The 26,466-nt window shown below is 60.2% G+C and overlaps 1 protein-coding gene across 10 annotated transcripts; it reads right to left on the bottom strand.

Moving 5' to 3' along the window:
- Window positions 1–1,087: 1,087 nt before the first annotated feature.
- On the bottom strand, window positions 1,088–26,039 carry PSEN2 (presenilin 2). 10 transcript variants are annotated; one of them, XM_045796545.2, is made up of 11 exons: window positions 25,925–26,039; window positions 15,749–15,909; window positions 13,212–13,426; window positions 11,891–12,083; window positions 10,010–10,077; window positions 9,105–9,325; window positions 8,557–8,655; window positions 6,403–6,486; window positions 6,006–6,107; window positions 2,798–2,916; window positions 1,088–1,767 (listed from the first exon to the last, which is right to left on the bottom strand). In XM_045796545.2, the coding sequence occupies exons 2-11, from the start codon at window positions 15,887–15,889 to the stop codon at window positions 1,612–1,614; spliced, it is 1,398 nt and encodes a 465-aa protein (XP_045652501.1). In that variant the 5' UTR covers window positions 15,890–15,909; window positions 25,925–26,039; the 3' UTR covers window positions 1,088–1,611. The 10 variants fall into 10 exon arrangements, with proteins under 10 accessions (XP_045652501.1, XP_087715597.1, XP_087715594.1 ...); XM_087859471.1 differs by lacking the exon at window positions 25,925–26,039 and adding an exon at window positions 25,230–25,845; XM_087859468.1 differs by lacking the exon at window positions 25,925–26,039 and adding an exon at window positions 22,049–24,039.
- Between the last annotated feature and the right edge of the window lie 427 nt (window positions 26,040–26,466).

The following is a 26,466-nucleotide window of genomic DNA, read 5'->3' as shown; positions in this document are numbered from 1 at the left end:
ACCCTGGGGCCTGCTCATATTCACCTGTTTTCCTATCTTAGCCCTTCCTCGTGGGCACTGTTCCTCTCTCCTTCACTGTAGGTGGCTTGGACGCAGGGCCCTCCCCCCTCTGCTTGTACCCCTAAATGTGGCTTGCACCCCCAGCACCTTGGCCAGCCCTTTGACAAAAACCTCTCCATACCTAACAAATCAGAACCTATCAAAGCTCATCTTTGGGACCCCCCCCCACCCCCCCCAACTACTGTTTCAATTGCCAAATTGAACAAGCCAATCCCAGGTCTTCCTCCCCTTTACCACCAGGGACCAGCCCTCATCTTCTGAGACTCCAACCTGCTGTCGGCTTTCCAGGCTGTGATGCCATCACCCTGGGCTCTGACTGTGACTGTGAGTCAGTCAGCAGTGGCTGGTGTCCGGATTCCAACCTCCAGCGCAGAAAACACCACCCCCACCAGTCTGCATCTGGCCTCCAGGCTCCCGCATCCCCTCTGCAGTTCTACAAACAATCCAGGGAATGGCAAAGCTACATCAAACATCGGAATCCTTTTACTTCTCTCGTGATTAACTGCCAACTGTTTGGCACTCACGTTATTTCAGGAACGGGGACGCAGGGCTACTAGTCAGGACTGCAAACACAGTCCCTGCGTTGGCTCAGCGGCCAGCCAGCCATGCTGCCCCATGCCACCAGCAGCCACCAGTGCTGCCTCGAGCGCCCAAGCGCCGGCCAGAAGCATAGCTGAGATTCTCTCCATGGCCTGGGACGATGTGGACAGGAAAGGGAGAAGCCCACCAGTCCACGCCCCGGTCACGGTGCCCAGAGATGGACACAGGAGGGACAACAGTGGGTTCCAAATGTGGGCCCCCCCCCCAACCTCCCCCAGCGCGCTGGTTTGTCGAGCAGTGACACTGCTTGCGTTGGCCCTGCACAGCCCGGCTCAGGAAGCCTTCGACTTGGAGAAATGACTGCAGATGGATGTGAGCAGTGAACGGGGCGAATCTCCCTCCTGTCCTCGGAGCACACGTCCTCCCAGAAGAGGCCAAAAGACGCAGGGAGCGGGGTCCACACTTACAAACACGCCCAACTCCAGCATTCCAAGAGGATTCATCTATTTATTGACATTAAGCCACTTCCCAGCAGTAACTGCTGTAACAAGAATAGGACTCGGGTTCTAAAGGTAATAAAATAACGATGACGTCAGAGACAAAGTGCTGGGGACACTCCACACACGGCAAACTGGCTTTCTTCTCCCGCCGGAGTGGGCAGGTGCTAGGTGCCATCCCGAGCATGGACTCCTGGTCCCTTCCTTCACCTTGGCCCCCGGAGCATCCCGGGCTGCGGCGCAGGGCCGGGCGGCTTCTCCACATCCCCCCCCCCCAAAGTGGCACAGCCGTCCTGGGCTCCTCCAGCCCGACCGCCAGCGCTTCTGGCCGGTGAGCCGTGGTCAAGTGACAAACCACCAGCACCAAAAAGCTGATTCTTCCTCTTCGCCAAGTAAACACGACACTTTTTTTTAAGGAAAGAAAAGTCTTAAAAATATATGGCACTAGAGTGTAGAACGATACGAGGGCACCTGTGACAACTTCCCTGGCTGCCAGCCCCGTGCCCAGCCCCCGTCAGATGTAGAGCTGATGAGAAGCCAAGGTGTCCATGAACGGACGCACCAGGTTGTCCGTGGAGAAGTAGAAGATGAGCCCGAACGTGATGGAGATGGGGAGGGCGGGCAGTGCCTTCCTGAACACAGCCAGCAGCAGGAGGGTCAGACACAAACCCTGCAGGACACGGAAGGGGGGTGGTGACCACCAGTGTGGGTGGGGGAGCTGGGGAGGTCTGCCCCTCGGGCTCAGGCGCCTGCGTGGGGCAGGTCGGACAGCAGCCCTGGACACCCCATCTTCCCGGGTCCTCTCGAAGCTCTGTGCTGTGCCCGAGGGGGAGCGCTCACCCCATTTAACACCCCGCACGCTCACGTGGGAGCCTCCTGACTCCCACCGCCCCCATCTGGCAACAGCAGCGACGCGCGTGACCAGTGGCAGGCGGCCTCCCCTCCAGGGACGTGTATTTATAAAAAGCTGGACAAGCTCCACGAAAAGGCCGGCGAGGGTCTCCGCAGCTGGCACCTCTAGAGAACCGAAGACGCTGTGTGACCCATCCCCTTGTCCCCTTGGAAGTGGCTGCCCATCCTGTCCTGCCCTGGCCGATGGGGGCAGTGGTCCAGGGAGGGGACAGGGGACTAGAGCGGCTGCCCAGCCCTTGGGTGGGGCAGGGCTTCAGGTCAGACAGTCCGGAGGTGGAGGAGGCTGCGGGTCCGCGACCCCATCCCTGACACATGCTGTGGGCAGGTAGGACATCTCCCAGGGACACAAGCTTCAGGCTTCCGGTGCCCTGTGACACCCAGCTTCACTGGGACGGGGGCAGAGCACGTGCCGCTCAAAGCCTCCCCCTCTCAGATGCAATCCTCCTAGGACACTTCCCCCATCACAGGTATCTGGCCACACTGAGTCACTGCTGGGGTTCAAAGTGACGGGGCCCCCTCCCTGCCTCACAGATGTCACGAGACCACACACAAGTTTGGCCAAGCCTCTACACAGCCACGTGCATGGTCCATAACGCCAGAACCCCTCAGCCACACCTGCCCGGCCCGGACCCTCCTGTAAGCCTGGTCTCTTCTCGAGGGGCTTCCTGGCAGCCCTGCCCAGCCCCCACCACCCTGCCCCTCCACGGGACAGCAGCATCTGAAATTCCCCTCCGCTCCAGTTCCCCCCAACCTGGGAGACGGGGCAGGTGTACCCACGGCCCACTCACAATGAGGATGGCCACGAAGCATGCCAGCGTGGTGTTCCAGTCCCCGCTGCCCGTGGCCGCCGCCTTGCCCACCAGCACACTGTAGAAGATGAAGTCCCCCAGGCCGAGCTTCACGCCCCCTGTGCGGGGAAGACAGAGCGAGCCCGTCGGTGTCGGGAGCCCCAAAAGGAAGTGGCGGAGAAGGCAGACGCCAGCCCAGCCTCTCTGCCTGCCCAAAGGGATCCCAGGGACCCGGGGCCAGAGTCCTGGGGTCTGTGGGGGCCCAGATGGGGCAAGGTCGCCACCAGCCCACCTCACCTGGCCTTGGGCAAGGACCAGCTGCCTCGGAAAACCAGCAGCCAGTGGAAAAAGGTGGCCACTGGACTGGGCCAGCCGCCATCTGGGCTGTGAAAACCTGGCATTTCTGACAATTCGGGTAAAACTGGTGCTTGATACTTAGTTGCGTAAGAAAAGAGCAAATAAAATGTACTTTCAGGGGTCGGTGGAAGGCTGTACAATTTAGCGCTAAGTTTAAGTCAGAAGTATTTTTTAGAAAACTTAATGTCACTACTTTCAAGAGCACATACAATGCCTCGAGCTCCTCTGGCAACCCTCCCCCTTAGAGGGAAGCGTAATTGGTAGTTAGCTTATCTCTTGCCCACCGTGAATGAGAACTCAAAAACTTGCAGGATGCTCTTGTTTCCTCTCGACAGGGTTGCCCGGACAGATTCCTTGTTCACAGGTAACTGCTCCCGGCAGACAGCACAAATGTTCATCGAACAAAGTCGCGCGTGCAGGCCTGCTGCCTGTCTGCCCCTCCGCGGCCTCGTCCTGCTCACGGGGGCTCCCTGGCTGGGGCTGGACCCCGTGCTGCCCTCCAGCACACCTCCGCAGGCTGGCTCCTGCCCCCAGACAGGAAACAGGCCTCCAGTCCAGCATCTCACACAGTCTGCTTTCCTTCCTCAGCTATCTGTCTCTCTCCACCAGGCTCCTCACTGTGGTCTGTCGGTCTCCCTCTCGCTCACACCCACCCCCTGCTTTCCTGTTCTTCCCTCATCTCTTCTTTCTCAATCACTCCTTTCTCAGAAGAGCTCTGCGCTCGCGTCCTGTGCACTTGCGAGGCCCGGAAGCCCCAGGTCCCCCACCAGCCAGTGTGCAGGGGGGAGGCCAGCACCCGGCCCATGGATGCCCGCGGCCTCCACTGCTCCCTGCTCAGTCCCTGTTCTCCTCAGGTTGTCCTCTGGCACCCTCCCTTCCTCCTCACTGTGCAGACCCAGGTTTGGCCCCTCTGTCTCTATTCCGACCCAAACCCTCCCCAGCCCCCCCCCCCCCCGTTTAGGCCCAGGTTTTGACGTGCACGTGATGCTGACTCAAACTTTGGCCTCAAACAGAACACGCTTCCCTTCCATGTGGCTGCCGAGTGTCCCCCTGCAGGTCCCGAGATGCTTCCAGCTGCCCATGGCGCAGGCCCCATGTGCCCTGGGTCACCCCCCAACTCCCGCCAGCCCCTCCCGCAGCATTTCCTCCCAGCCCGAGCCTGCGTGGCTCTTCCCTCGCTGGCGCCAGGAGACTGGTCTCCCAGAAGGCTCAGCTCCTCCTGCAGCCACGGTCCACCTGGAGCGCTAGCTGACAAACCACGGAGGGCTCCCCGCCGCCTCCCCTGCGTGCACACCACCCCCCAGGGGCTGGCCTTCCTCAGCTGCTCCCCGAGATCCCCGAGGCTCTGTCCTCTCTCCTCAAGCCTGTGCCAGTGCTGCTGCGTCATGAGGAATTTTTCTGGCCTTTGTCCCTGGTTCCAGGGAGGGAGGCCACATCCCTGGAACTGCCCGAGTAACAGGAAACCCAGGATCCTAAACCCTGGAGTTCATGCAGGTGAGAGAATCAGGAGGGGCTGGTCCACCAGAAAGACCGACCTTGTGAGAAGAGGGCTGGGACTGGGACCAGCCGGCCTCTGGGGGGCCAGGCCAGGCCCTGAGCGAGGGTTCAGTCACATCTACATAACGCAACCCCCGTAAGACTCTGGCCCCTGAAGCCTGACGAACATATCCACATGCCAGGTGTGTGCGTGTGTGCGTGTGGGTGTGCGTAACCCACCCTGATGCCTCCTGGAGACAGATCTCCACAGAGAGAGCTCAGGACCCTCCCACACCTGCCCTCTGCATCTCTTCACACGCTGGTCCTTAGTTGTCTCCTTTATAATAAAACTGTAATTGTAAGCACAGCGCTTCCCTGAGCCCCGTGAGTCGTTCTGGCAAATTACTGAAACTGGAGGGGTAATGGGGCAGAACTGGGTAGTGACCCCCAGAGAGAGACAAGGAAGGGACTGTGTGGAAGATGGTCTTGAAGACAGGCCCAAGGGCACATTCCCAAGGGCATGAAAATAGTCCTTCCACCAGGACACAGGTATGGCCCACCTGCTGCGTGCCGGGTGGCATGTGGGACCCTGCGCTCCACAGCCCACGGCGGCCCGAGCATGGGGCAGTGCTGTCAGTAGCTGCCCAGCCCAACCTGTCCCTGAGCCCGAACCCACACCTCGTGCCCCCACGGCTACATAGGGACCTCCCACAGGCCGTGCAAGTGCACACTAGGATGGAATTCTCCACCGACTGCAACCCCGCCCCCTCCAGGTCACATCCCTCCTCCCACAAAACTCCAAACCCTCTGGTGGCCCCCGCTGTGCACAATGCAGAGGCCAGAACCCCACTTCGATCTGGGAGGCCTTCTGAGCCCCCACAAGCCTCCCAGTCCCGTGTCTGCACCTCTGGTCTGGGTGTCCTGCCTGGGCTTCCTCTAACACCCTCGGCCCCTGCACCCCCACCCCCACCCCCACCCCTGCACACCCTGCTCCCAGAGCTCAACCCCTGGAGCTCAGCTCAGAAGTCCCCACCTCAGGTAACTTCCCCAGGGCCCCTGAGACCAGGTCAAGGAGCTGGGTCACTGAGCTCCGGCCTCCGTGTTCTCTGGCACAGTCCTCCCGGGCCCAGTGTGGGTGTTCAGGGCCCACGCCCGGTACCCCGAGCCAGGCCTGGATTACTGCTCGCACCCAGCACAGTACGGACACACCATCCACACTCGCTCACATCTGGTAAATACACGGCTTCACGGGAAGAGTGCCCGACGTGCCCAAGAAGACTCACTTCTGTGCCCATCTCTGACCTTAGGGAGCCTCAGCTCCACCCTCGCCCCCACCCCTGGGCCCACGCAGACTCTCTGGGCCTGGGCGCCTTACTTTCTTCCTCTTCCTCCAGCTCCTCCCCTGGGTAACCAGGCAGGGGGGGCTCAAAGACTTCCGGGTACGAGGGCTCCCCAAAACTGTCATAGGAGTCTTCTTCTAGGTGTCCGCAAAGAGAACGCGACCATCACGGTGTGAGGCGGGGACAAGGGAGAGAGACAAAAGTCCGGTCAGAGGGATCTCTGAGCTCAGGGCTCCCCGGCCCTCACCCACCGGCCAGCCCCGCCCTGCCGCAGACAGAAAGGCTCTCCGCTACGCCTCACGAGGAAAGGGAAGGAGAGCTGGACGTGCCCCCCTCTCTCGGTCCCCAGCACGCGTCTGTCCAGGAGGGTCGCTTTCCCTTCTGCCCCTCCCGGCCCTGCGCCCCCCAGAGAGGCAGCCCCGTGACACTCACCCATCTCGGGGTCGTAGGGCAGCTGAAGGGCTCCCTGGGAGGAGGGGTCCAGCTTGGCCATGCCCACCGTCCACACCATGGCAGCTGCGGAAAGAGAAAAGCTCATGCGTCAGGCGCTGCTGAGTGAGGCCGCGTCCCCAGGAAGCCTTCGCGGGACCGTCACCTTCAGCGGGGACGTGCCTACGCCCCTTGTCCGGGAGCCCCGGGGGAGGGGTCCAGACTCACCACGTGTGGGCAGACCATGCCTTTCCTGTGCTTTTTTTATGTCCACGTTGTTGTGAGACAGACCCCAGAGCTGCTCGCATTCTGGCCCTGAAACTACCCTCTGAACGCCCCCTTCCCCCCACCATGTTCCCCCCCTATTCTAGCTCCTGAACATCCCTTCTCTCCACCGCGATCCCCCCATTCTAGCTCCTGACCCCTCTAGGTGCCCCACAAAGGTGGATCCCACAGCGTCTCCGCTTCAGGACTGGCTTCATTCACTCAGCGTGGCAGCCTCCAGGCTCAGCCCCGTGGCGCGCGTCCGAACGCCTCCCTTTCCAGGGCTGCGCGTGTTCACCACGTTCCATCCGTCCACCCACCCGCATTGACGGACAGTGGCGTGACCGCGCCCCTCGGCTACAGTGCACGATGCTGCAGCGAACGTGGGTGTGCGGACATCTGCTCAAGGCCCTGCGTCCGGTTCCCCTGGGTGTCCGTCCAGGATGTGATAGCTGGGTCGGGGGCACTGACTGCGCTCTCTCTCTGGCCTGGAAACTCTCGCCTCAACTCCCATCCCACACGTCTCTCCAAGTCTCCCTGTCCGCCCTGTGAGCATGCCTCGCCTGGAACATTCCCCACGGCAGCCACGGCGGCCCCGCCGGCCCCCATCCTGTCCCTCTCGCTAAGTGGCACCTCCATCCCTGCTGTGGCTCAGACCCCACGACGCACGGACGTCTTGACTCTCCTAGTCCACACCCCAAGCATCGCAAATCCTGCCAATTCTGCCTCCAAAATATCTCCAGAACCCATCCGCGTCTCACAGCCTCTACTGCTGCCCTGGGGCCAGAGCCGCCCCCAGCCCGCTCCTGGGTTGCTAGTCACCCCCACACCCAGCTTCTCTTCCACTCTTGTCACCATGACTTCCGCTCTCCCCTCAGCAACTTGAATGATCCTGTTAAAACGTTCAGGTCAGCTCGGTCCAAAGCCTTCCAGGGCACGAAGCTCACTCAGGAGTGAGAGCCGAGTCCTCGCCATGGCCTACAGAGCCCAGCGCCCCCGGATCTGCCCCCTCCTCCCTTCTGCACCCCCCCCCACGGTTCGGCTCCCCAGCACCCCCAGACCTGCACCCTTGGACCTGCTCTCTTCTCCCTTCTGCCCCCCACCCCACTCCTCCTCAGAGTGGCCTCGAACGTGTGGCCCACGCTGTGGGCCCCCTGCCAACAGCTCCCACTGCAAGTTCCATGTTGCCTTTGTAGACGTTATCCAGGACTCGGCAGCGGGTCTGCACCCTGTGGACAGTGAGCCCCAGGCAGTCAGGCTCACTCCTCAAATACGCCCATTGACAGATGGGAGGGCATCAGGACCACAGGGCTGTGAGCCCCGTGAGGCCAGGGGCCACATGGGTCTTGCTCCCTTCGGCACCACCGAAGCCCAGCACTATGCTTGCGGCAAAGTGCGGACCTGACGCTCGGCTGTCGAACGCATGTTTAAATCCAAATCCCTACACATCAGCCCTGCAGCCAGCAGTAATCCCGTGTGCCTTCCCTTCAGAGACCTAACTTCAACCAGCCACGGAGCCGTCGAGACAGCCCAGCGTAAAGCCGGTGCACCTGCCCCCCAGAACCCTGTCCTCGAGAGCCCCTCTCCAAAGCACCCTCTCAGGAGTGTGGAGGGCCGAGCAGGTGGCTGCGGGCGGTACCCACCACATGCCACTGGCCGCTGGATGGGACGCGGCTGGGGGGCAGACCATGTCCCCTGCAGCCCCGGCTGCCCCTAACTCTCTAAGCACCTTCTGTGTGAAACCAAAATCCAGCCTGTCTTGGTCCCTGGCAGATGGGCCGCCCTGGGATCACCAAGGCCACCCCCTTCCCCTTGGATCAGTGAACTCTGAAAGTCATGGCCAGGAAGCAGCCCCTGGTTCCCACCTCGGGAGGAGACACAGGGGTCACTCACAGGAGTAGATCAGGGCGGGAAATATGGGCTCGTTTCTCTCCTGGGCAGTCTCCACCAGCATCCTCAGCGGCCCTTTGGGGCACAGCACAGCCACGAGATCTGGGAGAGCAAACACATCTGGGACATGTTGCAAGCGACATTTATTCCCAAGCAGCCCCCAGAGAGGGGAGCCAGCCCGCGTGCACCGGGGCAAATGCAGCCCAGAGCCCCAGAGCGAGGCTCAGAGTGTGTCCTGCATGCCAGGTCCCGACCCACCGGTTTCCAGCCCTGACCTTGAGAATCCACATTGGCTGAAGCCCAGAATGGGGTCTAAACGGGCAGACAGCAAATAAGGAATTGCCATGTGGCTCAGGGACCCTGATGGTGGGCTTGCTGTCCTGAGCCTCCCATTCCTTGCCCTTAAAATGGAAGTGGCAGGGAGAGAGAGTCACGCTAACGCCCGCTAACGGGCAGCTAACGTTCTGGGTGCTCGTTATTCGCAGGACTGGCCCCTGGACACTGCTCCCGCCGCCCCCCAGCAGGCTCGAGGTCCAGCCGCGCCCACCTACCATACACAGAGATGGCGCCCAGAATGACCCAAGCGGACCACTCCGGGAGGTACTTGATGAAGACCAAGGCCATGAGCGCGCTGATCATGATGAGGTAGGCCTGCTGCAGCACCAGGGGGCCTTTCCAGTGGATGCACACCATCCCCACAGCGCCAAAGTTCCAGACGGTCAGGAACAGGGTGGGGTAGTCCATGGCCACGTTGTAGGTCTTGAGCACTTCCCTGCATGACCAGAGTCAAGCCGCAGGGTGCAAAACTCAGCGGAGAGGTTCGACCCCAACTAGACACAGTTCAACGCCCCCTGCTCCCCAGCCGCTAAGCCCCGAGCTGGGTTTTTCCAACCTCTGGCTTCATTACTAATACCCCCTTCCCACTTCAAGAGTTTTCTAGAACAAGGTGGTGAGCGTGCCAACGTCTCATCCTCGGGTTGGTTCACATAAACGTGGGCTGGCGCAACCTTGGAAGACCCTTTGCCCAAGAAAAAGGTCCTCCTGTCTCTTCAGTCTCTCCGGGCCCCTGGGTCAGGCTGATATTCCAAATCGAAGCAATAGAGCAGACCACTTTCCCCATAAAGAGCAAGTACCCAGGCCCGGCCCGAAGACGAGATCGTGAATTTTAAGTCGGGTTCACAGAGATCGTCCTCCGTGTTGACTGCTCATTTAAATCAGGAAGCAGAGAGGGACGCGTGGCCCACCACAGAGCGCCCTGCCCTAGGTCAAGGCCCGTGGGAGGAGGGATCGGAGGCCGGGCTCTTGGAGCAGTGACACTGGGGAACGTCTGGAGCCCAATGGGCGGGTGCCCTCCCCACCCAGGACTGGAGCCTCGTGGGGGTTGGGAGGCGTGGGGGTTGGGAGGCGTGGGGGGTGGGAGGGCCCCGAGGAGCCGGCCGCCCACAGGGGCACTTACCCGAGGTAGATATAGGTAAAGAGGAACAGCAGCATCAGGGAGGACATGATCAACCAGCCATGAATGAACTAGACAACAGAAACGGGCAGAATGAACACAGGCCCCCAGCTTCTCGGGACTGACGCCCAAGCCTCGAGAGCCTTCGTTGGGCTCCTCCATGGCTATGCTGGAAGGTACTGAGTGGCCGTGCAACCGATAAAGAGGGCAAATCAGAGTTCTCTCAAGGTCAGCCGGCAAGCGCACAGAGTGGGAAGCCTTCAGGTCCAAGCAGCCAGAGCCCCGTTCCCGCCCTGAGGGAGGATGTGGAGACCTCAGCTGCCGGACACAGCCCTGGGCTCCGGGGAGGAAGCCACGGGGGCCCTGCGCACACACTGCGTGCCAGTGTGACGGCCACAGCTAATCAACGTACACGCACACTGACAGGTGGTCACAGGGGCCACATCAGGACAAAGCAACAGGAGCCTCGCTGGGGTGCTATCTTAGAGTGGTCAGGGCCGCCTTTGAGGGAGCTTTCTCTGGTCACCCCAGGAACAACCCTCCCACCTATGGGTCTACACCAGGTCCTCAGAGAGACACGCGGCTCCTGTCCTGGCCAATGAGGGAGGTCAAGGACGACGGTGGGCTGGTCCTAACCCAGTCCCTTAGCCAGCCGTCAGTGGCACAGTGCGGTCACGGCCACGAGCCTCCCCCCCTCAGTCACCTGCTCAGGCCACCGGGGACCTCAGTGGGAACCGGGTCTACCTGGAATGAAGGCAGTGGCCAGGGACCACATGTGCCTCTGGGACGTGCTGACCCTCCTCGCCCCTGCCCCCTCCACCCCCAGGACCACCACCACCTCCTCCTGAATGTCACAGACCCGCAAAGACACCTCACCGATGTGCCTCCTGCCAGTCCCGGGACGGGTCGCCTGACAGCCACTGACCACAGCAGTGCCGGCTGTCCGCACCCCCCGCCCCCAGTCCCCTCACCGGCTTGTTTTCACAGGCCCCGTGGCCTCTGCTCCAAACACACAGCCCCTACGCTGCTTCCCAGACCCACTTAAAACTGCCTTATTTCCAACGAGTCATCATTCAGCGACCAGCCTCGGCGTCCCGGCACTTGCCACAGCCCTCCTGTCGTCCACCCCTGCATCGCCCCAGCTAGGACAGGCTCCTGTCCATGGCCTGAGTCTCCCCTTTGCTCTCCACCTGCACTACGGACAGTGGCAGCCGGCGTGAGGACCGCTTCAAACCAGCCACCCCCAGTGTGTCTTTCTTTCAGGCCTCACGGGTTCACACTCCGAAACCCATGTCCGAAAGCTCACGGCCCGCCCGGGCAGAGACAGCAGCCCCCCGCTCCGGCCAGGTGGGCCTCCCCTCGCCCCGGGCCGCTGCTGCCCTGCGGCTCCCAGAGGCCTCGCCGCAGCTACAGGGCCCACCAGGCCCCCAGGCCTCAGAGACCTCAGCATGGCACCTGCACAGCCAGCCAAGAGGGAAATAGGAAGGTCGAGTAAACCCTCAGGGGAAGTGTGGGGTGAAGGGACCCTAAAATAGAACATCTTGCTTCTTCAGAAAAAGCAGCGAAATAAAATTAACTCCTGAACATGAGAAGGGGCGCAGAGAACGCTGCAGTGAGGAACTGGGGAAGATGGGATTCTCTGTGAGCTCCAAGGATGGTGGCAGCGGGCAACCCCCCACGGGGGCAGGGGGCGGGGACAGTGTCTAACAGCAGCGTCTGCTCTGCCATGGGCAAGAGCCCTGGCAGGCACGCGGCAGCAGCAGGCCGGGCGGACAGGACAGGGCAGCGGGCAGGGCGGGCAGTGGGCAGGACGGGGCAGCGGGCAGGGCGGGCAGGACAGGGCAGCGGTGGGCAGGACGGGCAGCGGGCAGGGCGGGCCCTCACCTTGTAGCAGCGGTGCTTGTAGAGCACGACCAGGAAGATGGTCATGGCCACGATGACGCTGATCATGATGAGCGTGTTGAGCACGGAGTTGAGCAGGCGCTGGCCCACGGAGGGCGTGTCCTCGGTGAATGGTGTGTAGATGCTGAGGGAGATGGCGGGCTGCAGACTCTGCTCCCTGCCTCCTCCATAGGGCCTGCCCGTGAGCCACCCAGCCTCAGCCTGATGCTTGAGCCCCGAGCGGAAAAGGAAGGGGCCCCCCCAGGCCTCCCCCTCCCTGACATGCTCACCCGCCCTCCCTGAGGCCTCCCCCCACACCACACCTCCTCCTCCCCCCAGGTCCCCCAAGCCCTCCCCGCCCCGAGGTGCTCTCCCCCCACTCCCACCAGGCCTCCCCCTCCCCGAGGTGCTCTCCTGCCCCCCCCCCACTTCTCCAGGCCAGGGCACCCAGCAAACCCCCACACCCGCCCAGGACTTGCCCACCGCTTCCCCTACCCCACCCAGCGCAGCCCGGCAGCAGCGGCACCCACGGCCAATACACAAGAGAAGCCGTCCCCTGGCCCCCTGGCCTGTCCACCCTGTGTGTCCGGGACTGCGGAAGCCTGCTGCCCGCCGAGCGCTGCCCTTCCCTGAACACTGCACACCGGGCCCCCTCCCACCTGCTCTGCGGCCCCAGCCCACCACATGCCTGCGGGCAGCACGGCTTCTCCCCTGCCCCTTTCTTTGAAAAAACCAAACCAAAATGAAAGGAAAGCTCTGTAACTAAAAACACTAAAAACAAAGTTCAGAGAAGGTGGTCAGAGGCAGGCGAGTGCCCCAGAGCGGAGGGGGGGAGCAGAGGCAGCTCCCCACCTGTCCGCGCTGCTGCCCTCCACTCCCGTGATCGAAACCTCCCTCGCGGGGCTGGAAGCCAACTGGGAAGTCTCCTGGCCCCATGCGGGTTTCTGTCCATAGGAGCCAAGGCCCAGGGAGGTGTTCAGTCACATGGTGTGGCACACCCGCGCCCAGGGCCCTCACGCCGGGAACACCCCGCCTGGGCCACGAAGCCAGAGCCTGCCCTCCAGCGTGAAACCCGCGTGTCTGAGCGCCGCACGGCGGCAGGTGCTGTTCTAACATGCCTCGTTCTGGTGTGGGAGCCATTATACGAAGAAGGAAACTGAGGCAGGGATTAGTTAGGAAAGGGCCCGCGCAGGTCACGCAGCCGGGAGGCAGTGGGCAGAGCAGAGCGTGGAGTCAGGCAGCTCTTGGCCCCGCTCCACACAGGCCCCCAGCGTGGAGCTGCAGGTGCAGAGGCCCCCCGACCCCGCCCTGCTCCCCAACTTACAGCTGGCCGTTCTTCTCCGTGTAGAAGCGCACAGACTTGATGGTGGCCACCACCACGATCATGCACAGGGTGACGGGCACAAACAGCATGATCACGTGCTTCGCCCCGTATTTGAGGGTCAGCTCCTCTTCCAGGCCTGACGGCTGCCCGGGGACCCCACTGCACATGTAGCGGTCCGCGTCCTCGTCAAGGTCATCCTCGCTATCCTGGCTTCTCTGTGGAAAACGGCTCGGTGAGGGGCACAGCACGCCCCAGGCTGGGCCCTGCGGTGCAGTGCACGGGTGTTCTGGAACTGGAAATGAGCCAGTGTTGCGCTCCAGATGCAAGAACCAGCCTAGGGGGCTGCGGTCTAGACGCAGGAGCGCTGGGACGGCAGGGCACTGGAAACGTCTATGAGGACAACCGGGGAAGATACAGAGCTGGCACTCACCACCACAAATGCAGGAGGGGCCACGGCAGCCACAGGAGAGGGCAGCCTGCAGGCCCGGGACATGTGGCTCATGAACGTGTGGTGCGTCTAGGGATCTCCCCCCTCCCTCCGTTCGGGGACTGAGACGCCACTCAGTTCTGTCCAAGGAGCCACGGATTCGGGAGGAGACCGGCCAGGTGAGAGAGGAGGAAGACAGATTACACACACACTAGAAGAGTTAGCGCCCATGAGGACTCTGACTGTAAGACACTGGGAACTGGCAGAGGAAGAAACTGCTTGGAACTCCCCCGACACGCACAAAATCGGGCATGCAGAACTGGGAGCCGTGAACCAGGCTCCGATGGGCTAACTGGCACCAAACCCCTGGGGGGGGCGGGGTGTGCTCCAGGAAGGTGAGAGGGCAGGACACCGGCACACGCTGCCCCAAACCCATCCGCAAGAATTTCCGTTTGGGAATTGTGCCAATTCAGGGTCACTCGCTGCCCTGTTCCTTATATTAACTACCAAAGACAAAGCTAAGCGACACACAAATTCAAAAGGACCGTTTCTTCAGTATCGGTTCTTTGCAGAGAGGATTTCAAGGTAGACACTCAGCTGAGAAAAGGCAAGTGCAAAGGGAGGGCTTAGGAGTGGCTCGCGGTTGCCTTGAGCTGGAAAGACTGGAGACCAGCTCGCTGGGAGCTCAGAGGATGGAAGAAACGAGCTCTGATTTCAGCAATGGGGACTAAGGCTGGCTGGCAGGAAAAATTCCACACGAAAGGTTTTAAATACTGTAACAGGCAAAACGGAGCTGGGGTTTCAGGCAAATCCAGATGCTATTTTGCCCTGATGGGGAGGGAGGTGGTAAGGCTAGGTGACTCTCCCCCAGGGCACCCCAACTTCATGATGTGATAACCTCCTGCCCTGCAGAGATAAGATCGGAATGTCTGTGTCCCCCCAAAATTCACACGTTGGACCTTAACCCCAATGTGACGGAATTTGGGGGCCTTTGAGAGAGACCAGGTCGTGAGGGTGGAGCCCTCCTGATGCGATGAGTGCCCTTACAAAAGGGCCCCAGACACCTGCACCCCGATGTTTACAGCAGCAATGTCCACAATAGGCACACTACAGACAGAGCCCAGATGTCCACCGACGGAGGGATAAAGAAGAGGTGGTGTAGATATACAATGGAATATTACTCAGCCATCAAAAAATGAAATCTTGTCCTTTGCAATGATACAGATGGAACTAGAGGGTATTATACTAAGCTACATACATCAATCAGAGAAAGACAACTATCATATAATCTCACTGACACGTGGAATTTAAGAAGCAAAACAGAGGATCATAGAGGAAGAAAGGGAAAAATAAAACAAGATGAAATCAGAGACGGAGACAAACCATAAGAGACTCTTAACTCTAGGAAGCAGACTGAGGGTTGCTGGAGGGGAGGAGGTAGGGGGATGGGGTAACTGGGGGACGGGCATTAAGGAGGGCACGTGATGGAACGAGTACTGGGTGTTACACACGACTGATGAATCACTGACCTCTACCTCTGAAACTAAAAAAAATAAATTAAATAAAAAAAATAAATGGGCCCCAGAGAGCTCCCTGGCCCTCCCGCCACAGGAAGACCCAGGGAGAAGACCCAGAAGAACCAGACGCCGGATTTGTCGGCACCTTGCGCTCGCACCTCCCAGCCTCCAGAACAGTGAGAAATAACGTTTCCGTTGTTTCTAAGTGGCAGGCAGCTCAACAGTCCCCACGACTGAGGGAGATGTCCCATGGATCCCGGGTCTGGCCACTGACCCTCTGCAGTGCTCCCCCCGCCACCCCGGGGCTGTGCGACCCTCCCAGCATCCAAACTCGCTCCCATGCTCCCGGGGTGCGGCACCTGTGCCAGGAAGGCGAGTCTACGCAGGCGGCGGCTGGGGACAGAACCATCCGGTCCGCGGCAGACTGCGGACGTGCCGTCTACTCCAGAGCCCTCACTGACCGGGACCCACCACCCACCCTGGGGGACCCACCCTGGCAACCGATTCTCACCTTTACTTTCCCCTCCCTCCTGCACCAGGGCACGCCTGGGTTCCCAGGAGCCCGGGGCCTCTGGGTGCTGGCGGGAACCTACCCACTGGGCAGCATTGTCTCCGTCCTCCAGGCCCTGCCGGGCCTCCTGGCAGCAGCGCGGCGGGGGGCTCTCGGCTGACATCAGGGACGTCCTCTCATCACACACTTCTTCCTCACTGTCAGAGGCCATGAATGTGAGCATGGCCCTGCCTTGGGAAGCGCCTGGAAAAAGGAGCAGAGGGGACCTCGGTGCGTCTTCCTGCAGGCAAAGGCAGCAGAGGACTGCAGCGGTGGCCAGAGGTGGCCTGAAGTCCTGGACATAGGTCCTGCCAGACAGCCACCCAGGACGCTTGGGTCGAGCGGCTTCTGGAAAGGGAGACTTCCCAGGAGTCGCTCCTACGGCTGCGGCAGCCTCTGGATGGAACGGCCAAGGAGATCCGGGCCACCGGCGAAAGGCCCAACCAGAAAAGTCATGGCCACTCCAAACTGTCAGCACACTCATTCATTCAATCAACAAACATCTGCTGGGCACCTGTGGTGGGGCAACAACCACACTGGGCTCTGGGGATAGGAGGACGAGCAAGAAGTACGTTTGTCCTTAAAAAAAAAAAAAAAGAGAGAGAAAGAGAGAAAGAGGGGGCACCTGGGTGGCTCAGTCGGTTAAGCATCTGCCTTCGGCTCAGGTCATGATCCCGGGGTCCTGGGATGGAGTCCTGTGTTGGGCTCCCTGCTCAGCGGGGAGTCTGTTTCTTCCTCTCCCCCCCCAATCATGCTTGCTTGTTCTCTCTCACAAATAAATAAAATCTTAGAAAAAAAAAAAAAAAGACCACCAACCATCCCACGTGACCAATTATATGATGTAAGCGTTGACCGAGAGATACAGAAGCAGGAAGAAGGGTCACTCTCAGAGATCAAGAATGTTTTCCAGAGAAGATACCACCCTGACGGAGACGGAATTTTCCAGGTGGGAGGAAAGGGCGGAGGGTGTGCAGAACAGACACTCTAGGCGGGGCCTGGTGCGGCTGAGGCGGGGCCATGGGGGTGTGAGGGCCTCCAGAGCGTGGCAGGACGTTCGGCATCCCTGGAGACAGAAGGGAAGGAGACCTCCCTGAAGACAACTGTGGGAGGGGGACAGGCTCTGACTCAGGGGCAGCAGGGTGCTGGGTGTGGGGGTGAAACAGGACAGAATCCAGACTGACAGCCAGGCACGGAGCCATGGGCAGGGGACAAGCATCTCAGGGGAAAGATGGAGTCTGGTCCAGGAATCTGTCGAGTGGGAAGGGGTTAGATGAGTTAAAAAGGGTCAAGGAATCTGGGGTACAGGGGAGCAGCGAGACCATGAGAGGTGAGGTATGTGTGTGTCTGGTGGGAAAGTCCTGCTGAGGGCAGGACCCACTGGGAAGGCCAGGCTGGAGGGTTACACCGCAGGGAGGCCTGCCCCCAGCTCCACTGTGCTGACCCGAGCGGAGTGTCCTTACAGCAGCAGCACAAGGAAGCTAGGGCGGTGGAAGCGCCTGGCGCACCTGGCTGTCCCTGCCGGCTTCCTGGGCAGGCCTGCCCTCCCACCACCACCTGCCAGAGGCCCTCGGGGCTGAGCTACGGGCACTGGGGATAGAGGGCCAGGCCTGGCCTCTGTTGAACGTGTGCCTCCACGGCAGCTCCTCCCAGGAACGTGCAACTTCCGAACAGAGCGGGCAGGTTCCTTCTACCATCGGCCAGCTCTGCTCACCCCGGCAGGGCCTGCGACCCGGGCTGTGGCCAGGATTGTTCCCGAGTGGACCTCACCTCCATCCCCCAGTGGCAGGCCAAAGGCAGAGCCCGCATCTGCTTACGTCATGGACTAGGACCTGTGACAAAAGGCTCCCGGTCAGTCTCACAGGGGACTCAAAATGAAACAGCTCCAGGGCGCCTGGGGGCCTCAGTTGGTTAAGCGTCTGCCTTCGGCTCAGGTCATGATCCCGGGCCCTGGGGTTGAGCCCCGCATCACACTCCTTGCTTGGCACAGAGTCTGCTGTTCCCTCTCCTTCTGCCCCTCCCCCTGCTCATGTTTTCTCTCCCTCGCTCTCAAATAAATAAAATCTTTATTAAAAAAAAAAAGAACTAATTCCCCTGATACAGGGCAGGCGGACCAGAGCAGGAGTTGAAAGAGAAATACCAGGCGATGTCACTAACAGGCAGAATTCAAGAAACAAAACAATCGAACGTACCAAGACACAGGCCCCTAAATAGAGCCGTGGCGTGGTTTCCAGAGCAGGGAGAGGGGCCCACAGGGGGACGGGAAGAAGAGACACTCCCCGTGATGCACGCGAGAAGCGTATGGAGCGGCCGGATGGCTAGACTGCACCTCCGAGACTAATGCTACGAGTACGTTAATTACACTCCGATAATAAAGCAGAAAGACAAGAGCAGGAGGCCCAGCGGAGGAGGACAGAAGACAAGTGCCAGAACGGGGGGGGGGGGGGTCCTCTGGTCTCAAGGATTCAGAGGGACGAAGGGCAGGAACAGCTTCCCAGGCAGAGACGGGAGGAGGCAGGGCATCCTGGCAGACAGACCTGCAGGCTGGGGGACCTCGCAGGGCCTGTTCCGACAACTACGTGATGCAGCAGAAGCGTGGGGACCCAGCGGGAAGCGGGAAGGCTGGAGGCGGAGAAGGACGGACCCCGCCCCAGCCCCACCAGGGAGGAGCAACGGCTGAGTCCCGCAGGGAGGGGCCAGCCAAGGCTTCCAGACAGAAGAGGGGTGTGAACAGAATGAGGGGAGGGGTCTCCTCCCTCTTCACTGCAAGCCCCCCAACACCAGCCTCAGCTCAGGGCCACGGGAGGGCGGCCGGACCTGGGACCCAGCACAGTGGACCCGGCGGAGCCCAGTCTGAGGGGACCTGAAACTATGGGGGGGCTGCTCTCTCAGTACCTTGTTTTCTAGCACGTCAGTTCGTTTTGGGGTAGGGATTAATAGTGTAGTTACGACCCCTCTTCTCTCTCTCTCAGGCCCCTTGGGGTGCCTACAATTGATCTCCACAGTGACTGGAGGAACAGCTCCAGGTCCGGGGACGGAAAGCCTCACGGCTGCACCCCCTGCAGCCCCCAAAGGCAGGGGACAGCCTCAGCCTTCAGAAGCACACATGCCACCTGCAGCCTCGGGGCCTGCCTCGTCCCCTGGGCTCCCAACGACAAGCAGGGAGCACAGATGCTTCTCGAGAGGAGAAGGGGGGCCACGGGGAAGAGTGGGGACACAGAGGAAGGGACCAGTCCTTCCAATTTCCATTTCTTCAGCCAGTTGCCAGCAGCTAACAAGACAGTCCCCAGAGGCCACTCCTGCCTCCCAGCGTTTCCCTGGTGTCCCCAAAGGACACCAGCAGGGTGAGCTTGAAGAAGGACTGTCAGAGCTAATTCTGGCATGGCCTCCTCGCTAGAAAACAAAGGTTCCCTGGACAGATTCCTCCCAAGCCTGCTCTGATGCCGCCGGGGCCCAAGACTCCCAGGACCCAGGAGGGCAGGCCCTGAGGGGGCTGAGGCTGCCAGTCACCATGGCTGTCAGAACAAGGGCCCTTACCCAATCCCAACCCTCTGGGCCTGCTGGCTGGGCGCGGACAGGTAAGGAGCCTTCAGACCCCTGAACACCTGACAGGGGACTGAGCACTCAGAAAAGGCTGGGTCCCTTATCACGCTGGTTCTCACAGGGGTCCAGGCCACCTGGGGAGATACCACCTGCTGAGCCCCAAGGACACACTGCACTCAGTGACGTGGGAGTTGGGCACTGCTGTTCCTGCCCATTTTACAGATGAGGAGACAGGTCTGAAGCATGATGGGTTCCAAGTCACCCCTGAACCCAGGTAGCCAGGGTCTGCAGTCTGAACGCTACGCTAGACCACTTAGTGAGTGCGCATCCCCAGCTCCATCCTGACCAAAGGCCAGGGCTCTGCATCTGGAGAGGGCCCCTGGCTGAGAGTCTCTCCTGGGGCTGCCGGCTCTGGAACCCCAGCCCAGCCAGCCCCCAGGCCCCCAGCTCAGGACTGCGGTAGTCCTGTTACAATCCATCGCCTCCCCGTCCCCACCGCAGCTCAGCACTACTTGCTCACTGGGTCTGGGAGTGAAAGAAGGAGCAATCCTTCTCCTGAAGCCCCGTCCAGTCAGAGAGCCACTGAGGCAGGAGAGGAGGAGCAGCTCTTCCCACCAGGAAAGCTGCAGGGGGAGAAGGTGGTTCCCAGGCCCCAAGAGTCCCCAAGTAATGCCCACCACGGCCGAGAATGTGGAAAAACTAGGTCTCACACGCCTCTGGGGCCGCCAACGGGACCGGCCTTTCTGAAGGCACGAAACAGGGAAAGCTTTAAAAACATTCATACCTTTTGATCCTGAAATGCTACTTCTCGGAATTTGCCCTAAGAAAATAATAAAAGACTTTCATAAAAAACATGTTTGCTGCGGTTGTTCACAACGGTCTAGAAAGTAAAATTACTGAAATGTACGACTCTGGCCTAGGACACGACCCATGTGAAATGTCACGGATCTAAACCTTCACACTCATGACCATTTGAACGTTCTTAGAAAACGTTCGTATAGGAAGGGCCGGCAAGATAGATCACAAAACACCAAATGCAGCTAACCTCTGGATGCTGAGACTGTTAGTCGTTTTTCACATTTTTCTGCATTGCTCAAACCTTCTATTATACACATGGATTGTGCCTGTAGTTTTATTTTTTAAGCCACTCGTTTGTTTTTTTTTCCATGCCGGGTTTGAACTCCCAACCCTGAGATCTAGACCTGCGCCGAGATCAAGAGTTGGACGCTTGATGGACTGAGCCACCCAGGCACCCCAAGCCATTAATTTTTTAAAGGGAAAGATGGAATATCAACATCGAGACAGACTTCCTTCCCATCCTGCCGCTCCTGCGTGCCCTCGTGGGATTGTGGGGGGGGGGGGCAGGTGGACATGCAGCCCCTCTTTTTACCTGGTTCCTGGAGAACAGAGCAGCTGGGAGGCACGCCTCTTGCTTCCCAGTCGGAACTGAAGCCTGACGGCACTCTGAAATCTCTGGAGGGGATAATCACCCCCCAAATGGATGCGGATCAACAGTCTGACTCGATATTTGTCCACATCAGGGCGCCAGTGACGTCAGGAACGCCCGCGGGAGGCAGCCGGGGGCGGGGCGCGGTGGCTCCTGCCGCCTCCGATGGCAGGTCCTACCAACCACATAGCAACCAGCCCCGCGCCGGCTCAAGGGGACCCAGGGAGACGCAGAGGGCTGACGGGAGGAGGGGCAGCCCTTCCCAGGGCCTGCAGGCAGCCTGGCTGGCGTTAGGGTGCAAAACCCACAGGGCCAGAGAGGCCACCACTTCCTCCCATTAATCAGCTGAATGGGATCGAAAAGCTGAATTCGCCAAACCTGGCGAGTGTGACCCAGAGAATTCCCCCCCCCCCCGGCGTGCCTGCGTCAGCAGCTCCCGGGATTATTAAGGAAACCCTGTGACCCAGTTTCCTTGACCTTCTCCTCATTTCAGAGACAGACGGTGAGACTGTGAGACGCCATAGTAACCAAGAGCGCCTCGTTGGGTAAGACTATGTCGCTGCAGAAGCCGGTGGGAGTTACCGCATTCACCTGAGAGGAAGGTCAGGGTCCCCGCACCCTGCTTCTTGTTTGCAGCATGCCGAACTGAACGGGGAGCCCCCCTTTCAAAGGGGGTGGCTCGGGTTTGCACAGACCTCTCTCTAGGGTCACCCGGACCCCGCAGCACTCCCCACGACTCCCAGGAAGTCCTCACAGCCTCCCTCATACCTGGGAGGGGCTTGCAAGGGACGAAATTCCCTTAGGAACTCCCACAGCCTCCTGCCTCCGTGTTCCCCCTGGCCCGGGGCAGCTGACCATGTATTTGGCCCTGGGTGGCCTTCATCCCTCTGTCTGTCCACCTCAGCCCAAACAGGGATGCACCATCACTCACCAGACGATTCTCCCCAACCCTGGGAGGCAGCCTTGGCCAGAGTGCCTCCCTCTGGAGGGCAGTTCCACGCTCCCAGATCAGAGGCCCCAGGGGACCCTGATGGGGCCTCCTGAACCTCGACCCAGGCTCTCAATCTACCTCTGTCTGCTGTCTTCTACTCAGAGTGTCCAGGCCCCAGGCAGACCTCCCTGGTGTCCTGAAGTAGCCTGGAAAGGCGGCAGTCTGGGGAAGGTGGCAGAGGCCAGGGCCCTAACATGCCACCTTCAACTAGGCCCCAGGAAAAAAGGATTCTTTTTAAGCGAGAAGCGGTGATCCAATCACCTAGCTGTGGAATCTGAACACACTCCCTGGCTGCACAGCCTGAGACAATTCATTTAACCTCATGTGGCCATCTCCCAATCTGGAAAAAGGCAGAATGGACACACCTTGCAAGAGTCCTGTGGAAACGAGGGACAACGTGTAAAGTGTCCGGCACAGAGCAGGTGTTCGGGAAACGGCAGTCACCATGAAGACACAACAGAGGCAGCAATACAGCGGGACAGGGAGAGACGCTGTTGACACCCCCTTGGAAAGTGACACGTATGCTAAACCACTAGACGCAAGAGTTCAGAGGCCAAGGCCCCGGGGGAGACACGGTTTCCACCTAGCTCCAACCCTCTGGCAACATGAACGCTTTGTCAAAGGCGAGGGCACGTCCATGGGACAGACGCCAGAGCTGGCACGGACCGTAAAGGCCATCTGGTCAGTGCCCTACTTTGTCGTTAGGGAAACTGGAGCCCAGAGGGGCCAAAACCTCAGCTGCGATTCAGGTCGGCGAACTGCCCATGGAGGAGAGCTTCCCTGTCTGCCCAGAGTACGTGTGAGGCTCGCACACTCGGGGAGTGGCCCAGGGCCACGGTCACACGGGCGCCTGCACAGCACCCCGGGGGCCTCTCTGTGGCACACCGGTCCTTACAAGGCATGTGGCTCTGCCACGGGCAGGTGCGTGTCTCTAATATACAGCTTCTCCAGACCACAGATACGAGGTCGCCGAATGACAAACGCCTCATGGCTTCACTCAGTCTCTCTCCTGCCCTCGACCCCTCAGCTCCAGCCTGGGGAGTTGCCCCTGCCTCCGTCCGTCCATCCATCCATCCATCCATCCATCTGCTACTAGGGCACCATATGGCGGGGAGGGGGCCGGAGTCAGCACGCTGCTTCTCCAGGTCAATTCAAGGGAAGTGTCCTGCTACGCATTAGTCAGATATTGACACACTCACGTGCTCTATACACAAGAATACACAGAAACAATAGGATACAAAACTTCATGCCCAGCTTCCTGTCTCCAATACTTTCATAAAGGATTATACGTACGTGCATGAAGGGCTGGGAGGAAGCGCATACTGACAGGGGTTATCTCTGGGCTGAGGGCCGATGGAGGACCTTTTAAGAAACAGTTCCTGAATTTTCTAGAACAAACATGCATTATCTTTATCTTGACAAAGCCAAGGATTTTCTGGTTAAGGTACAGCAGAAAGTGAGCTGCCTTTCCATTTTTCTTCCCGTGCTCCAGAAGACCATATTGTGGCAGAGACGAACGAGCAACCCATTCTCCCAGGCAATGAAGAAGCTGGACAACGCTGATCTCCTCCCTGCCATCAGGTCTTTCCCCAGACTTTACCACAGCAGCCCCACCACCTCCAGGCCTGGAGTCCAACACCGGTTACACAAGGCTTGAGGCCCAGGCCTGACCAAGCTCCCCTCCCAGGCCCTGGCCAGGGGCAGCCAGCGCCAGCCTCAGAGCCCTGACATTCCCTCCGCCAGCCCTCCCCCAGCCACTGGAGTCGGGGAACAGGTGGGAATGCTTGCAGAAACACTGGCTGTCTTGCCAGTCCCCAACTAAACAGAGTCCAAAACTCAAAGCAACAGCTGAAACCAGCCAGAGATATCTTCGGTAGAAACACGCATGTGACCTACACACACACTGCTTTGGTCTCTTTTAAAAAAATTATTTGGGGGGCACCTGGGTGGCCCAGTGGGTTGAGAGTCCGACTTCAGCTCAGGTCATGATCTCAGGGTCCTGGGATCTTTGAGGCCCGGGTCAGGCTTCCCACTCAGCGGGGAGTCTGCTTCTCCCTCTCCCTCTGCCCCTCCCACTACTCATGGTCTCATGCTAGTAAATAAAATCTTTTAAAAACTATTTTTATTTGTATTGCTTTGTCAGGTAGATACTAATGGACAGCACATAGAAACGCCCAGGGCAGCAGGGCAGGGACACAGGTAGGGAGTGAATGTGGGAAGCCTCCCTATGCAAAAACTCAGAAGATTAAGACCCAGCCAGCTGGGTTCAAATCCTGGGGCTCTAGTCACCGAGGGCACCTAACAGGACAAGTGGCTTAACTCCCTGAACCTCAGCTTCCCATTACTGTGGCGAGTAAAAATAATGGCTACTTTCGTGGGGCTCCTGCTGTAAAGAGACGTTGTATATGATGCACTCCGTGTTGGTCATCAATAACTCAGAGGCTTGCAGCGCCTGGCTGGCTCGGGCGGACGCGCGTGTGACTCTTGATCTCGGGGTCGTGAGTTCAAGCCCCATGCTGGGTGTAGAGATTACTCAAATAAATAAAACCTTCAAAAGTAAAAATTAAAAATAACTCAGAGGCCAAGGCAGGGGAAGCCTGTCATTTGGCAAACCCCGTGTGTGCAGTGGGACTGGGAGCAGCCATCAAGGTGCCGAGGGGACAGGTGACAGGCATGGCAACACACACCAGGCCTCCAGGCACATGAGTGGCAGCCTCCAGCCACACTCTTTCTTACACTGCTCTTTCTCCAACAGATAGGAACAGGAATTCATTTCCTCCGAGCCCCGTGCGCGCACCAAGTAGGACTCTAGACTTGGTGCTGCCACTTGAACACCAAACCATGCAGAATTTCCCCTGAAACCCCGAAAGGACATCTATCCCACTCTGCAGCAAATGTTCCTCCAAGCCCCCCTCTTAGAGGAACAGCCCCAAACTTAAAGGCCCCTTCACACACCCCAGGAATGAATCTGGACCGCCAGCCTGCCTGTCTGCCCGATGGGTGGCTGAGGCTGCAGCTCTGGGCTGGTGCCAGGACCCCTGCCCCTTCACCAGCTGGGCCCAGAAAACACAGCTGCTGACACACCTCCCTGTTCCCACACAGTCACCTCCGCGCAGAGGGGCACCTGAGGCTCCCACACCTGAAACAGCTTATCCAGAGCCTTTAATTACTGCTGAAAGCACTGCTGGCTCAGGTGTCTACAGAATGGACATCAAGGGCGTCCATACCAGAAGCCAGGGTAGGTCCTGATCAAGTTACTACTGTCAGGACGGGCTGCAAAGCCCTGGTTGACGATTGTGAGTTTAGCGGGCTCTGCAACTGCGATGGCGGGCATGCCTCTCAGGTTCTCCATCTGTAAATGGGGACCCAGTTAGTCCACGAACCCACAGTTCATCCCTTAAAAAGGAAATACTCATTAATTCAGCGGACAGGAGCATTTCACTCAACTGCCAAAGGGCTGCGGTCTGGTGCCTGGGCTGGACAGCAGACCCCCGGCCAGACGGTGAACCCTTAGCGGGTTCGGAGCCTGGCTCTGCTCTCTCCTACCTGGGTGGCCTTGGACAGCCACGTTAGCTCTGTGGGCTGAGCTGCTTCGTCGATAAAATGTGGGGTGGGGACTGGCCTCTGTTTCTGGTTCCTTCAACTTCAAAAGCTGGATTCTGGGAGTCTCTCCACAGCTGTAACACGGCCAAGCACGGCTGATAGCGAAATCGCGGGCTCCAGGCCCGACCTGCGGTCGGTTCCCCACCCGGGCGGTCAGACCCTCGCCTACCCCCTGCGTCGCAGGCCCACCGGCCCGGGAGCCAAGGCGGCCCCAGCGCGGGGAGGACGGCGTGCCCGCGCCTCGCAGACCCACGTGCGCTGCTCCTTTAAATGTCCGGCCCTCCTGCGGGCCGCGCCGCGCCCACCACCAGCGGGCTCGGGCCGCGGGGAGGCGGACACAGCCCGGCGCAGGCCCAGGCCTAGGGGCCGCTTCCCACGCTCCTCCCACCCCCGAGATCCCGGTCGGCCCCCGCCGCCGCCGCTGCCCCGCGCGCTCCCCTCTCCGCCCCTGCGCCGGCCGCAGGGCCGGCCAGGCGCGCGCAGGAACCGCAGCCCCGCGCCGGGGAAGGGGCCGCGACCCGAAGCGGTAAGGGGCGTGCGGGGGCCAGCGCGCGGCCCGCGGGTCGCGGCTCTACCCCGCGGTGTCCGCGCCGAGGGGGACCCGGCCCGGCCCGCGCGCCCCAGCCCCGCCTGCTCACCTGCTCGGCCGCGGCGCTCCGGCGGTGTTTACGCTGCTGGCGGAGCGCCCATCCGGCCCGGGCCGCGGCACCGGCGCCGGCGCAGACCCCGCCCCGGCTCCGCCCAGGTCCCGCCCCCGGCCCCGGCTCCGCCCTGGCCCCTCCCCACCTGGACCCTGGCCCTGGGGGCTGGTTCGAGGCGAGCGTCGGGACTTGACCTGCCCGTGTAGCGCCGCGGGGACACTGGGGTACACCTGACATCCGTCTGGGCACTGACCGTGAAGGAGCAGAGGCCGGGCCTGTGATCGCACAGGGGCCTGGCAGCTCCGTGGAGCCGTAGCGCATTTGCTTGGAGGACATCTCTTTCCTTGGAGTGTTGGGTCCCCGGTCTCCCCCTTCCGCCCTCCCAACCTCCCAAGACTTTGCTCACATTAAGGGAGCACTAGTGGCCTGCTGTGAGCTAACACCACGAGAATGTTCCTGCTCTATTTTCTAGAACCTCAGAGCCACCAGAAGCTCTAGATAAAATTGCACAGGGATGAAACTGCTACCCATGACCTGTG

The sequence above is a fragment of the Ursus americanus genome, chromosome 2 (assembly GCF_024610735.1).
Source record: "Ursus americanus isolate L20-20 chromosome 2, mUrsAme1.1.p, whole genome shotgun sequence".
NCBI lineage: Eukaryota > Metazoa > Chordata > Mammalia > Carnivora > Ursidae > Ursus > Ursus americanus.
The sequence above is the reverse complement of the archived record's forward strand: the minus strand, read 5'-3'. Positions and strand labels throughout refer to the sequence as shown.